The 14,957-nt window shown below is 68.7% G+C and overlaps 2 protein-coding genes across 3 annotated transcripts; one reads left to right on the top strand and one right to left on the bottom strand.

Moving 5' to 3' along the window:
• Nucleotides 1–113: 113 nt before the first annotated feature.
• Nucleotides 114–8,415, bottom strand: CLCF1 (cardiotrophin like cytokine factor 1). 2 transcript variants are annotated; one of them, XM_071428437.1, is made up of 3 exons: nucleotides 8,301–8,415; nucleotides 2,132–2,298; nucleotides 114–1,710 (listed from the first exon to the last, which is right to left on the bottom strand). In XM_071428437.1, exons 1-3 carry the CDS (start codon nucleotides 8,413–8,415, stop codon nucleotides 1,213–1,215), a joined length of 780 nt encoding a protein of 259 aa, XP_071284538.1. In that variant the 3' UTR covers nucleotides 114–1,212. The 2 variants fall into 2 exon arrangements, with proteins under 2 accessions (XP_071284538.1, XP_071284539.1); XM_071428438.1 differs by lacking the exon at nucleotides 8,301–8,415 and adding an exon at nucleotides 7,379–7,536.
• A 4,345-nt stretch (nucleotides 8,416–12,760) lies between these two features.
• RAD9A (RAD9 checkpoint clamp component A) lies at nucleotides 12,761–14,957 on the top strand. Its single transcript, XM_071428249.1, has 11 exons — nucleotides 12,761–12,964; nucleotides 13,041–13,111; nucleotides 13,206–13,340; nucleotides 13,428–13,542; nucleotides 13,627–13,726; nucleotides 13,843–13,952; nucleotides 14,035–14,141; nucleotides 14,213–14,277; nucleotides 14,353–14,454; nucleotides 14,533–14,746; nucleotides 14,819–14,957. The coding sequence occupies exons 1-11, from the start codon at nucleotides 12,931–12,933 to the stop codon at nucleotides 14,915–14,917; spliced, it is 1,152 nt and encodes a 383-aa protein (XP_071284350.1). The 5' UTR covers nucleotides 12,761–12,930; the 3' UTR covers nucleotides 14,918–14,957.

The raw sequence follows: 14,957 nt of genomic DNA, 5'->3' as shown, positions 1-14,957 counted from the left end.
ACCCCGAGCTCGGCTTGGAGCCCTTCACTCTGATCCCTACTGATGGCACTGACGGGGAAGAGCCCAAATTCCACACGAAGCCGTTACCGGCGTGCGGCACGGGAGAGGCGGGGGGCTGGAGAAAGGCTTTTATTCGTTCATACAAGAATAGATCTTCTGCAATAAATACCCCAATAAATAAACATCTCCAATAAATAAACACTCATAGACGCACCGGGACAGCGGCCGCGCCCCACGGCCTCGCCCCACCGCCCATCGATGGGCAACCATGGGGAGGCGGGGCTTGGGTGAGGGGCGGGGCCTGATGCGGGGAGGAGGCGGGGCTTGCTACACAGGCGAGTGGGCGGGGCTTATTGCCGTCTGGGGCGGAGCCTATTGCTCCGGGGGCGTGGCTTTCTGCTGGCTGGGGCGGGGCTTATTCCTATGCTCAGAGGGCGTTGGTCCTTTTTGGGATGGGCGGGGTTTTCACCCCCTCTGGAGATTTTAGGGATGGGGACAGGCACCCTGGGGGTTGGGGACACCATGGAGGAGCACTCGGGAGTCAGGACACCTGTCCCTTAAGACACAACATAGTGACGGAGGGGCTGCAGGGTGACTGTGGTGGCACTTTGGGGTGAGGAACTGTGCCCATTAGGCACAGCTCGGTGATGATAAGGATGTGGGGTGGCTTTGGCAGCACTCCGGGGTCAGGAGACAGTTTTGAAGGGACGCTGGTTGCGAAAAGGGGACATGGAGTGGCTTTGGTGGCACTTGGGGTCAGGAGACGCATCCCATACAGCAGAGTGTGGTGACAGAGGGGATGTGAGGTGGCTGTGGTGAGTGGCACTTGGGGTCAGGAGCCCCTCACTTAAGGCACCGTGGTGAAAGTGGGATTGTGAGGTGGCTGTGGTGGCACTTAGGAGTCAGAAACCCTATTTCTCAAAGCACACTGGTGGAGGACAGGGAACATGGGGTGGCCATGGTGGCACTTGGGGTCAGGAGCCCTGTTCCTTAAGGCACAGTATGATGATGATGATGATGACGGAGGGGCTGCAGGGTGGCTGTGGTGACACGTGATGTCAGGAGCCCCATCTTTCAAGGCACTGCCAGGTGATGATGAGGTTGTGGGGTGCTTTGGGGGTCAGGAGCCCCATTTCTCAAGGCACACGGGTGGTGGAAGAGGGGACCTGCGTGGCCGTGGTGGCGCTGTGGACTCGTGAGCCCAGCAGGTGCTCAGAACCCCCTCGCCTCCAGCCGCAGGGTGACCACAGCGGGCGGCACCTTCTTCTTGAGGCGGTTGAAGTCCTTGGCCGAGCGCCAGAGCCAGGTCTGCAGCTCCTTCAGCAGCCAGAAATCATCCATCTTCTTCAGGAAGTCATTGGGGGCGGCGGGCGCGCCGGGGGGCCCGGCGGGGGGCGCGGCGGGCCCGGCGGGCAGCGGGTACCCCAGCGAGGACATGACGCCGCCGATGCTGAGCACCAGCCCCTGCAGGCTGGCGCAGAAGTGGGCGAGGCGGTGGCGCAGCTCGGCCGTGCCCACCTGCCCGTCCAGCACCCGCAGGTAGCAGAGCAGGCGGCTGTAGGCCCGGTAGTTGGCGGCCAGGCGCGCGTTGTCCGTCAGGCCCCGCCACAGGTCCAGGTCCACGGTGGCGCTGGGCACGCGTGGCTCGGCGCGCACCAGCCGCGGCGGGTTGAAGTCGGGCTCATTGAAGGGGGGGCCCAGGTAGTTCAGCTGGAAGGGAATGGGGGTGCCAGGGGTCAGGGATACAAATCCGCCCCGTGCCCGTGCTCCATGTCCCGCTCGTCCCGCTCATCCCGGCTCTCCCTTCTCCTGCCGCATCCCCCCTCACGCCCTGCCCGAGCCGGAGGCTCCAGCACGGCCCGGGCGGTGCCACCGTCACCGCTTGGCACCGAACGTGCCGGCCCCGCCGAGGGCACGTCAGGGCAGGGACGGGGAACCTCCGGGTGAGTCGGCGACGCCGGCGGGGAGGGAGAGGCGGATGCCCGCGCCCATGACGGAATCACGGGCCGAGGGGAGGGTGCCCGGGAGCCGCCCTGCGCCCCGGGGGCGATGAGGCATTTCCGCGCCCTCCGGCGTGGGAGCAGCTGGGCACGGGGTGGATATCCCGGGGGGTGCCGGGTCGGGGACTCACGTAGGTGCCGGCGAGGGTGCGGAGCTGGTGCTCCAGGTAGCGGGTCAGGTCGTACGTCTGCTGGATGGACTGGCCGGCGCCCAGCTCCTCGGAGCAGTTCAGCGCCGGCAGCGCCGGCAGGTTGCAAAGCGCGGCGCACAGGAAGGTGAAGATCCCCCAAGAGTCACCTGTGGGGGACACACAGCACCTCAGGGGGGGTGACAGGGACACTCCGTCTCCGTGTGTGCGGCGCTGAGCCTGCAGAGTATCCCTGAGTCACCCGTCTGAGCACGGGGAAACCGAGACACGGAGGTGGGTAGGGTGGGGTCCCCCTCACCTCAGCAGCCCCTCGGAGCAGCAGGAACCCCCCACTTCAGCGCGGTGACCCCCCGGCTCCCCTCGGAGCGCTCCCGCCCGCGGCTGCACCAACAATCCTTTATATGGTCTGGAGCAGCGCGGCCGCGGCATTCCCGCCGGGACACACGCCTGGGATATATTTGGGCACCGCCAACGCCGGAGCGGCCCGGGCACCCAGCGGGGACCCCCGCCGAGGGGCCACCGGGAATACGGGGGGGAGGGGGGTGGGAAGCGGCTCCGAGGAGCGGCCGGGGCGCGGGGCGACCTTTGCGGAGGCACCGGAAAGCGCCGGCGGGGTCCCCGTCATTATCGGCCTGACGTCAGGGCGGCCCCGGAGCGCGGCCCCGCCGGCCGGCGGCTCTGCAAAGGTCACGGCCCGCGGCCAGGACGCTCCGGCCAGCTGGCACCCCCGGCTCGCCACTGCCGGCCTTCCCGGCAGCGCCGCCCGGGAAAGCCCGGCCGCTGGCACGGCTCGGCACGGCGGGGCTCCTGCTGCGGGCAGCCCCCCGCGCCCCCGCGCGTCACCGCTCCCCGTCACCGGCCGCCCGTGACGCACGGCGGCCCTCGGGGACACCCCGGCTCCGGCCACAACAGCATCACCGCCGTGGGTGTCCTGCAAGCTGCAAGGCTCGCTGTGGGGGATGCAAGTGCCCCGTGGGTGTGCAGGGCACTGTCACAGCTGGGAGGCACCCCGGAGGTGTGCAGGGCACTGTCACACCTGGGAGGCACCCCGTGGGTGTGCAGGACACTTGTGACACCTCTGGGACACGTCCAGGGCACACCTGGGATGCACCTTGTGTGTCTGCATCACACAGGCGTGGGGAACACAGCACTTTCCAGGCGTGTGACACCAAGCAGTGTGACACTGAGCACCACACGCATGAGACACCACCCAGGCGTGTCACCTCCCACAGGGGCGTGTGACACGTGTGGCACTCACGGGACATGCCAGGCGAGGTGCTGTGCACATACCCCATCGGGGGGGACACTCCGTTAGGTGCCCCCCACGTGTGACACGCCGTGCACACACCACACCTCACTGCGCTGTGACACCCCACGTGGCGCCACGTGCCCCCGTGTCCCCTGGTCATGCATCCTGGTGTGTCCCGGTGTGTCCCGGTGCCTCCCGGTGCCTCCCGGTGCACGGAGCGTGCGGCCGGCTCCCCGTGCGTGCGAGCGTGGGCCGGGGGGGGCGGCGGGGGGGCCGCGGTGACTCACAGCACACAGAACCCCCCCCCCCCGGTGTTTGCTTTGGCCGGACCCTCGCCCGCCGCCGGCTCCGGTTTCCAGGCGGGATTTACACCCGCCCCGGCCTGGCCAGTGCCAAACCAAACACAGCCGGGGAGCGGGATGGGGGGGGACGGCAGGGATGGGAGATTGGGATGGAGCCACGGTGGATCCCGGGCAGGTGGCCTGGACACGAGGATGAGGATGAGGATGATGAAGGAAGGGGATGGAGGTGGGTGTCTGAGGGATGGGAATGGTGGGATGCACAGAATGGATGGCGCTGGGCAGCGGTGACCATGACACAGTGACGATGGTCACAGCAGTGACAGTGACTGGGGCACAGCTGAGACAGTAGCCATGACACAGCAGTGACAGTGACACTGCACAGTAATGAGGGTGACCATGACACAGCAGTGACAGTGACTGGGGCACAGCACTGACGGTGACAGTGGCACAGCAGTGACAATGGCCCAGCCACAACGGGTGCCCCCGCTGTCCCCTGCCCACCCGTGTCCCCGCGGCTGGCGCCGGGCACCCACCGGCACAGACAGTGGAGGAGGGAGGCTCCAGCCGGCACAGCTGGATCCCGGTGACGTCGGAGAGGAAGAGCCCGAGGGTTTCAAAACCGGCCCTGGAGCGCGGCCAGGATGCTCCCAGCCCACGTAAGCAGCTCATGGCGTGCCTGCCCGGGGTCACCCGCTGGGCCCTGGGGACACCCGAGGAGCCGGGGTGACGGGGGGCCAGGGCAGCGGGCACCCCCTGCTCTGCCGGCGCACCCACCCGGACACACCGGTGCTGCCACGGACGCCCACCGCACACGTGGCAGCGGGGACGTGGCTCGCCCCCTTTGGGGTGACACCCGGGACCCCTGGCCTGCCACCCAACCAGCAGCGCAGGCAGCAGCGCTGGCCAGACCTCCCGGCCAGCGGCCGAGGCAGGAATTCGGCCACGGAGACGGTGAGCTGTTCCCTGGGCATGCTGTGGGCAGAGCCGCCGAGGGCTGAGCGACCACAGCCCGCCCAGAGCCGCTTTCCCGAAAGGCTGGTGGCGGGGGCGGCAGCCGGGAAGGGGAGACCCCCCGGCCCCGGAGCCCCCGGCAGAGGACGGGGCCGAGCCGGCCCCCGACGCCGCGGCGGGAGCTGCCCTATCTGATGGGCCGGCGTCCAGCGGCCGACAGAGCCCCGTCCCACCCCGCAGCCCCGCTCCTGGGGCCAGCACGGGAGGTCTCGCCGTGGCCAGGCATGACTGTGGCACAGAGGACAAAGCAGCCCTGTCCCCGCTACCCCAGCCACTGTCCTGGCCACCAATGGGCACCGCTTAACCCCTCACGGGGCGTTTCCCAGTCCAGTGTGGCCTCCAGCTCCGAGAGGCCTGGAGTGGGTGACACTCAAGGGCTCATGGACAGCTGCCTCTGTGTCCCCACACTGCTGGCATTTAACCCCGCTTTGTCTGGGGAGGTGACACCACAGCACAGCAGCGTCCCTGTGGAGCTGGCACAGTGGGGACACGGGGATGCTCACCTTCCCCACCCAGATACCACAGACACAGCATTCCCCGAGGTCCAGCAGGAAGAACATGTGCGCCCTTGCTCCCCAACAGCACCCACGGCCACCACTGCGGGGTCCCCATCCCATCCATCCCATTCTACCGCACTCCGTCCCATCCATCCCATCCATCCCATCCCATCCATCCCATCCCATCCATCCCATGCCGTGGCAAAGCTGCCGTGCCAGGGGCGGGTGGTGGCGTGGGGGCTCATGGCCCCGCGTCCCCCCCGGTGCGGGCCGTGCCTGCGCTCGCTCGCGGCGCTGAGTGTTTACATCCTGTCTCCTCCGTGTGTTTATAAATGCGGCCGCGCACGGGAGACTCCAGCGAGGCCGTAATTAGCTGGGCCTGGATTTCCCATCCAGCTCCGGCTCCAGCCAGCGGCACCATGGAAACACCCCCGCCGGCGAGGGGGGCGCAGGCCCCTAATCCCAACCAGACCCCGCTGCCCCACACGCACGCCCGGGAGCCTCGCGAGGCACCTCCATCCCTTCCTGCCGCTCCCGGAGCGGGTCACGGAGCCACCGAGCCCTTCCAGGAGCGTTCTGGGGGCTCACCAGCACAGAGCCAAGCTGGCTGCTCTGCAGCGGGGCAGGGGACCCCCGGTGCCAGCCCTGGTGGCACCGCGGAGCCGTGGGTGACACGCCCCGGCACCTCCGGACCCGCTGGCATTGCTGGCCACGGGGACACCGCCGAGCCACGGCGTGGGACCAGCAGCTCTGGTGGGCACGGCCATGCCCTGATGTCCCCACAGCACCCTGCTGAGGCCTGGGACGCCTCTGTCACCCACAGGACACGTGCCACATGCAGCCACAGCACTGCCGGGCCAGCTGCTTCCCAGATATCCCCGATATCCCAGATATCCCAGATATCCCAGATATCCCATCCAGGAGCGCATCCCCACCAGCCTGCCACCACGCTGGGACGGTGGTGCTGGCACGGTGGCACCGGGACCCTGGTGCTGCAGCCCCGGGGGGTGCGGGGCGATGATTTATGGGGCTCGGTGCCACTTAGCAGGGCATAAATCTCCTCCCAGCGCGGCCCTGTAAGCAGAGCCCTCCGCATTTCCCTGCGGAGCCTGCGCCTAATGCAGCCCAGATGTGCGGCCGCCACCGTGCCCTCGCACCGCCCGCTAAATAGGGACAGCGGGGATGCCGAGAGTCCCCGAGCCCTGCCGGGGACACCGCCCGGCCGGGGATGTCCCGGAACGGGAACGGGGTCCCGGCGGCCGAGCTCCAGCGCCGCGGCTCCTCCTCGGCGTCCCCGTCCCCGCCCGTCCCCGCAGGCCTCGGCACCGGCCGTGCCACCGGTTCGGCCACGTCCGCCGGGCCCGGCGGCGGCGGGAAGGGGGAGAGGAAGGGGCGAGGGAGGGCGATGGAGCCGCCGGGGATCCCGGCCTCGCTTTTCCGGTTCCCCGGCGCTCGCCCCGCTGTGCCCGTCCTGCGTCACGGCGGCACCGCGGGAGCTGGAGCCGAACCCGGCGCCGGCCTCGTGCTGCCCCGGCCCCGGTCCCGCCGCCCGGGACCCCGGGGAGCCTGGCGGCGCCCACACTTTGACCTTTTAAGGGTGTTTTCCAGCATTTTCCGGGCGAGGAGCCCCCGGTGCCGGTGTGCCGCCAGGCCGGCCGGCCCCGCAGCAGCGCCGGGGGTGCCGGTGGCCGCTGGGGCCGAGGGAACAAAGCCGTCCCCTCGCCAGCACCCCAAAACCCCGCTGCTGTGTGCCGCAGGAACGACGCCGGCTCCAGCGGCGGCGTTCCGTGTCAAGCCCCGAAATCTAGCCCCGGGCAGGAAAACTAACTCTTCCAGCCCCCCATAAATCCCACCGACTTTCCTTTTCCTCCCCTCTGTCGGTCCCGGGGTTTAATTCTCCGTGCTCAGCGGCGGTTCCCTCCCTGGTAATCACAAACATGCATGGAAAAGAGGGAACGAGAGAAAGGGGGAAAAAAAAAACAAACAAAAAAAACCCAACAACCCAACCTAGAGAGGGGAAAGTCTTAAATCAATCCCAAAGCCAGACAGACGTTTTAATCACATCAAATTAAAATCAGCAGTCGGTTTGGAAAGGGGGAGAAACTCCCGGCAGATGCAGGCAGGGGAGTTGGGGCAGCCCCCCGCCCCGCACCCAGCGCCGCGGGCTTACCTGAGAGCTCCCCGGTTACATTTAGCATAGTCGGGGTGCAGGGGGATTTTGGGGGGCTCGGCTCTTGCTCGGCTCCCCGAGCCCGCCCGCTCGCCTCAGCCCTGGCTCGCTGCTTCACTCGCGCTCAGGGTTGGGTGGTGGTTTTTTTTTGGTTTTGTTTTTTTTTTTTTTGGGTTGGTTTCTGTCTTTCTTTTTTTTTTTCTTTCTTTTTTTTTCTTTTTTTTTTTTTTCCCCTCGGTCTCTATTTGTTTTGGTTTGGGCTCGCTCGGGTGTTAGGTGGAAAAAAAAAAAAAAAACCGGGGCGGGTTGGGTGGGTTTTTGGGGTGTGGAGGGTTCGCACCGCGCTCCGGCTGCCTCGCTCGCCGCCGTTCCCCCCCTTCCACCTCCCTTGATTTGCTCTTTTGATTGGGGTCCAGGAATGCAGGAATAAAAAAAAAAAAAAGAAAAAGGAAAAAAAAAAAAACTGGAGCTCGCATCCACCCTCTCCAAGCTGCTGCCTCCTTCTTTCCTCTTTTTTTTTTTTTCCCCAATTCAAGTGTTAAGCAGAACCAGGTTGCTTTCAAGAATGTATTTGATGCAATTGTACACAAGAGCGGGCTCCATTCATTCCCTCCCTCTCCCCCCGGCCCCGGCTTTACCCCCCCTTTCCCCATCCCCATCCCCGGGGTCCCGGCACCGGGCAGAGGTGGGGAGGCTGGAGCCGAGCCCCGAGGCTGCGGAAGGCGGAGGGAAGGGAAGGGAAGGGAAGAGGGGGGTCCCCCGGGGTGCCGCTGGCCGGGTAGGAAGGGGGGACCCCCGCTTTCTCCCTGGCTGCGCCCCCCGTGCGCTTCTGGCTCCCGCCCGGCTTTTGTTAAAGTGGCAGCGGCGGGGCCGGTGCGGGGCCGGTGCGGGGCCGGTGCCGCTCGGCGGGGGGGTCTCCTACCTGCTCTCAGCTCCATGCGGGACGGGCGCGGGGCCGGGGCGCTGCGTGCGTGCTCTGGGCTCCCCGGGCGGGCAGGCAGCGGTCCCGCACACCGGCCCGGGACTGCGGCTCCCATTTGCCGCTCCGAGCCCTCTCGCCTCTCCTCCTCCCCGCGCACAGAGCCGAGAGCCCGGTCCCGGGGGGAGCACGGGGGGGACGGGACGGAGGGGGGGTCCGGGGAGGGGAGGACGGGGGGGGACGGGGCGAGGTGCGGCGGAGCGGCTCCTCTGGCGGGGCCGGGGGGGGCGTGGGGTGCCAGCCTGCCCCCCCTTCCTTCCCCCCCCGGGGCAGCGGGGAGGAGTGGCGGAGGGATGGGGCCGGCCGGTGCGGGAAGGGTGGCGGCGGCGGGGCGGGGAGGGGGGGGGGGGTCCTCGGCTCTTCGCTGGCACGGCCAGCCCCCTCCCCTCCGGCCGAGAGAGGGGGTCCGGGGCCCGCGGACCCCCCCCGGCTCGGGGACCCGCAGCGCGGCGGGCGCTGCCCCGCCGGGACGGCGGCAGGTGAGCGGCGGAGCGGGGGGAGCGCGGCGGGGTCCCGGCGGCACAACCGGAGCCCCCCGGAGCGGCGGCGGCGGCTCAGCCCCGGGGGACCCTCCGTCCCGAGGGGGGGCTTCGCTTCTCCCGGCGCCCCCGGCCCACGCGGGGACGGGGAAGGACCCCCCCCAGCCCCTTTCCTCCGGGTGCCAGAGCCGCTTTCTTCCCGATTATCCTCCCCCGTTAGGACAATCCCCGTCCCGGCGCCCGCGGGGCCCTTGGCAATGACCGCGGCGTTCCCCGCAGCCCACCGGGGGTGAGTGGGGTGGGCTGGGGGGGCGTGGGGAGACCCCCAGGGCCAAGCGGAGCCGCCGCCGGAGGGGAGGGGGGCGACCCGACAGCCAGAGCCCCTCGACCCTTCCCCTCGTGTCCCTCATCCATGAGTGGGTGCTGCCGCGGGGGCTCTCTCGGCGGGGAGAGGAACGTCCTGGCTCCCCCCAAAAAAAGCTTTGTTTAAAACAAAGGCGCTGGGAGCGCCGGGAAGGGCCGGGAGGTAACAGGCGGATTCGCTTCCACTCCAGACCCCGGCCCTGGCCAGGTCCGAGCCCTCCCGGCTGCCATCGCATCCTCCCGGCTTTCTGCGGGACGCGGGGTGCACAGCAGGACCCTCTTTTCCCAAACCCACCGCGACACTGGGTGCTGAAGTCATTAGCAGCAGTTTGGGGACCCCCCGTAGGGACAAACCACACACGGACGCGCTGCTGGCTGATTTATTGCTCGGGAAGTGCGGATTTGGTGTTGAATGCGTGAGGACGCGCCCAACAGACATGTCAGGGGTGACGAGGGGGGCTCTGGATCCCCTCCCCGGGGTGAATGGGGGACGCTCCGCAGCCCTGGGGATCCGGAGGGACTGCGGAGGTGCCGGACGGAGCTGCCCAAAGGATCCGCGGCTGGAGGGAGCCCCGGCCCGGCTCCCCGGCAGCGTGTCTGGGGGGGTCCGCTCGGCGTGGGGCCGGCCCCTCGCCCCCCCAGCCGCAGGGCAGGGTATCTGGTTTCCCCCCCGAGCCAGCAGATCCCGCCAGCAGCGCTGGAGCAGTTGGGAAAAGCCGCCGGCCCGTCCCCGGGGGTCTCCAGCCGGCCGAGGCGGCGGGGCTGCCCCTCGCTGCCTTCTCCCCTCCCCAAAACCCAGCGCTGAGCTTGGGTCTGGGGGGTTTTCCGGCTGCCACGGCTCCCGCTGGGCCAGCACCTGAGACAGGAGAGGAGGAGGAGGAGGAGGGAGACGCGGCCCGGCAGACGCAGCTCCCGAGCCGCTCTCCCTGTGCCAGCCAGCGGTGCCAGGAGGGAGCCCCCGCCCCAGGACAAAGCGGGCACAGGGCACGGGCAGGTCAAGCCGCTGGGAAGCTTCATCCTCACATCCTGTTCCTCCTCCTCCTCCTCGCCCGGAGTGGGTGAGGCCGTGCCCGCCCTGCCCTCCGGCCCCGTCACCGGGCAGCTGAGCTCACCTCCAGCCCCGGCCTCCCACTGCTGCCCTTTGCGGCCGGCAGCCGGGGGAGGGAGGGAGGCAGGGAGGGAGGGACGGGGGCTGCCCGAACCCAGAAATCCCGGCTGCAGCCCCAGAGCGGCGGCTCGGCTCGGGCAGCGCCCGGCTCCTTGGGGACAGCCCTGGGGCGCAGGCAGGGGCACGGAGCAGCCATCCGGCTCGGCGTGTCCCCTCCTGCCGGGCTGGCAGCGGCAGCCCAGCTGTGGCCGTCTGTCTCGCCGAGCCGCTGCCCGGGCGAGGGCGCCGTGCCATGTGCCGGGAAGGGAGCCGGAGGAGCGGGACGGAGCTGGGACTCGGCCCCGAGCCCGCCGGGTGCGAGGGAACAGCGCTGTCACCTTCTCCACCATCCTCGGGTGAACTGCCCGGCCTCAGGGGGAGCCCTGGGCGCGGAGCCCCCCGAGGGCTGCCAGGTTCCTGCTCCCGGCCCGCATCCAGCCCGTTCCCTGGGAGAGAGAGGGGTGGCCCGGCGCTGGCCCCCGCTGAGGTGTGTGTGTCACGACCGCAGCCAGCTGCGTCCTCTCCGCAGCCCCATAAAACGCCGAGCCCCGAGGCCAGAGCCCCTCCTGGGGACGGCGGCTCCAGAGGAGCCCGGCTGCTCTGCCAGAGCTGGAACGGAGGCTCCCACACAATCCCTTCCTCCTCCTCCTCCTCCTCCTGGGAGGAAGGGGAGCAGCCAGTGCTCACCCCAGGGGTGGAGGAGCCAGATCCGGCTGCAGCCCGAGCCCAGGCCAAGGCAGGCCTGGAGTCCCTGGGGCTCCATGCTGGCTGTCCCAGCACAGCCCCTACACGTGGCTGGGCCACGGAGCCCCAGCAGGGCCAGCAGCTCCTGTACCTGTACCTACAAATCCCGGATAAAAGGCATGGAGCACTCCAGCCAGGGAAAGGAGGAGGAGGATAGGCTGTCACCATGCCCTGGAGGACGGCAGCCATGGGACAAGGGCTCTGCAATGCCCTTCCCGTTTCCCCTGCTCAGGTGCCAGCCCTGCTCTGCAGCGGGGCCCCTCGGCTCAGGCTCCGGGGCCACCGGGGCCGGGAGGAGGGACAGGGGGAGCGGCTGCTCCAGCGGCAGGCGGGAGCCGGCGGGGGGACCCTGCTGTGAGCACGACTCGAGTTCCTCACAGCCACATCCCCCCGCTCCCTCGAGGCCACGGCTCCAGAGCCTGCTGCTCCGGGCTGGCTGCGAGCACAGGCTGCTGCCCGGGCCAGTGTCACATCCCCGGGGCAGTGTCACATCCCCAGGCCAGTGTCACACTGCTGGGCCAGTGTTACATCCCCGAGCCAGTGCCACATCCCCGCAAGGGCTCATGGACACACAGGAGCAACTGGGCCCCTGGGAAATGTCCCTGCCCATGGCAGGGGGGTGGGATGAGGTGGGTTTTAAGGTCCCTTCCAACCCTGACCATTCTGGGATTCTGTGGACCACCCATGGATACACCTGGCTAGCCCAGAATTTACAGTGTAGCCCCCACTGGAGAATTCTGGCACACCCCAAAAATCCATCCCTGGAAGAGTTGAATGGGGCTTGGAGAAACTTGGTCTAGTGAATGGTGTCTCTGCCCCTGGCAGGGGATGGAACTGGATGAGCTTCAAAGTCCCTTCCAAGCCCAGCCATTCCATGATTACATGGGATGCCCAGCCGGCAGCACCTCCAGCATGGAGAGAGACCCTTGAGCACTAACTTACAGCATTGCTCTTCCCCTGTGGAAGTGGAGATAGGGATCCCCAAATTCCCTATCCTGGGAGACAGGGATTCCCAAAACACCGGGATCTCGGGAAGCACCGGAGCAGCTCCAGGGAGTTGCAGCCCTTCCTGGGGAGCACCGTGCCCCGGGAATGCGGGAAGCGGCAAAGGGACCGGGAGGTGCGGGCAGTGCGGTGGAAGGGCAGCTTCGCCCGGGATGCTGCCGGGAATGAAGGGAGGGTCAGGGTGCTGGGAGGCACAAGCACCGGGGAACGACCCCGGCAGAGCCCCAGGACGGGTCAGGAGGCCCCGGGAAGGACCCGGTGCGGGGCTGAGCGCCGGGAGCCGCGCTGAGGGGCGCGTCGAAGCCCCATTGGCTGAGCCGCACGTCGCTCCAACCGACGCCCAATAGCGCACTGTGGAAGGCGGGGCTTACCGGCGGGGTTTACTGGCGGGACTTACCGCCCCTCCCGCCGGTCACGTGAGGCCCTCGCGCCGTGCCGTCACGCGCCCCCTCAGCGTGGACCAATCGGCTGGCGGCGGGGGCGGGACGGAGCGGCGCCCCCGGCCAATGGGGAGGCGGCCTGGGAGGGCGGGCGCGGGAAGCCGGGAAGGCACCGGCGGGGCGCGGCGGGGAAGAGGCCGGAACCGCCGGCTAGGGACGGGGCAGGGGGGCTGGGGGGCACCGCTGCGGGGCCGCTGCGGAGAGACGGCACCGGCGGGGCGGGGACGGAACAACCAGCGCGGCGGGGGGAGCGGCCAGGCCGAGCGCAGCCCGCTGGGGGCGTGGCCTAGCCCGCACGCTCCGCGGAGGGGCGTGGTCTGCGGGCGGGGGCGGGGCCCGGGGGCGGGCGCGAAGGCCCCACGTGCCCGCCCGGTGCCGGTCCCGGTGCCGGTGCCATGAAATGTGTGATCGCCGGCGGCAACGTCAAAGGTGAGCGGGGCTGGGGGCCCGGGGAGCGCGGCGTGCCCGGGAGCCCGGCCTCACCCCCGCACCCTCTCCTTCCCAGTCCTCGGCCGGGCCGTGCACTCCCTGTCCCGCATCGGCGACGAGCTCTACCTGGAGCCCACCGAGAGTGGGGTATGCAGCACCGGGGGGCTGGCTGGGAGCTGGGGGGCAGCTGTGCCCCCCTCCCTCCGTGCGGGCAGTGCCAACACTGTGGCTGTGTCCCCAGCTGTCCCTCCGTGCTGTCAACTCCTCCCGTTCTGCCTTCGCCGCCTTCCTCTTCGCACCCCTGTTCTTCCAGCTGTACGAGCCGGGCAGCGCCGGGCCCGACACCGAGCTCTTCCGATGCAAAGTCCACATGAAGGTGCAGTGCCCTGCCCGGGCCCCCCCAAGAACTCCTCGTTGTTCCGGGGTCCCAGGCAGGTGACAGTCCCCGTATCTATCCCCACAGTCCTTCCTGGGCGTCTTCCGCTCGCTGCCCTCGCTGGAGAAGTCGGTGGGGAAATGCCTCATGCTGCTCAAGCCCCGTGCCAGCCGCCTGGTCCTGCAGCTCCACTGCAAGCATGGTGAGTACCGGCGGGGACAGGCACAGCGGGGACCTGCTGGCACCGCCTCCTGCCCTGCTGAGCCGCTGTCCCCTCTGCCACCAGGTGTCACCAAGACACACAACCTGGCCTTCCAGGAGTGCGAGCGGCTGCAGGCCGTGTTCGACACGCAGCGCTGTGCCAGCCGCCTGTGCGCCCCGGCACGGTGAGTGAGGGGGACACCACGGGGGTGGCACTGGCGGGATGGGCGCGGATAGAAGGGAGGGACCCCGGCCGGCCCCACAGGATTTGGGGTGCTCAGCCCCCTCCTGTGCCCCTCAGGCTGCTGGCAGAGGCCGTGGTGCACTTTCCCCCGACGCTGGCCGAGGTGACACTGGGGACTGGCACCGGTGGCAAAATCAGCCTGCGGAACTACGTGGAGGATGAGGCAGGTGAGTCCTGCAGGGTAAGGGGACCCCTCCCCACCTCGGGTGCACCCCTCCAGCCCCCCACCCACCCCGTTTCCCCCTCCAGAGCCGAGCAAGACGATGGTGACAGAGCTGTGGCTGGCTGAGGATGAGTTCCAGTCGGTGGCCGTGGCCCCGGGCTCCCACATCACCTTCTGCCTCAAGGAATTCCGTGTGAGTCCCCAGCCAAGCCCCCCAGCCCTGTGTCACTCCCTGGCCCCCCTCACTCTCCCCTTTGTCCCCAGGGCCTGCTGAGCTTTGCTGAGGCCTCCAACCTGCCCCTCACCATCCATTTTGACGAGCCCGGAAGGTAGGAGCGGTCACCACATCCCCACCCTGTGCCAGCCCCATGCCTGGCACCCCCTCAGCCCCCCTGTGTCCCCAGGCCGGTGATCTTCACCCTGGATGACACTGTCCTGGAGGTTCACCTGGTGCTGGCCACCCTCTCTGACCTAGAAAGCAGCTCCCAGTCCCCTTCGACCAACGGGTGAGTCCCAGATGATCCCTCCAGCGGCCATGGGCAGGGAGCAGAGTGCCCATTCCCAATCCTCTCTGTCCCCACCAGCGTGTCCCACCTGCCTGTCCCGTCAGACGACTTCGCTGACGACCTGGAGTCCTACATGGCTGCCATGGAAACCAGCGAGGGGTGCTCAGAGGGGCCCCCCAGCCCCACCTTCCCCCTGCGCACCCCCCAGCCAGCCAAGAGCAAACCCCAGGAGGAGGAGGAGGAGGAGGAGGAGGAGGAAGGAGCTGTGCCAGGGACCCCCCCGCACAAGAAGGTGAGGGATGGGTGTGCCTGGGGGCAGGGGGTGGGCAGAGCCTCCTCCTGACCCCCCCATTTCTCCCCACAGTTTCGCTCCCTGTTTTTTGGCTCGGTGATGACACCAGGAAGGCCTGGTCCGGCCACCACCCAGGAGGTGCTGGCGGAGGACAGCGATGGAGAAAGCTGAGCCCCCGAGTCACTGCTACCCCCAGCCTCCATCCAACCAC

The sequence above is a fragment of the Agelaius tricolor genome, unplaced genomic scaffold, assembly GCF_023055355.1.
Source record: "Agelaius tricolor isolate 1412-34295 unplaced genomic scaffold, bAgeTri1.0.p SCAF_5, whole genome shotgun sequence".
Classification (NCBI taxonomy): domain Eukaryota; kingdom Metazoa; phylum Chordata; class Aves; order Passeriformes; family Icteridae; genus Agelaius; species Agelaius tricolor.
Note: the sequence above shows the minus strand (reverse complement) of the source record. Positions and strands in the feature narration are given on the sequence as shown.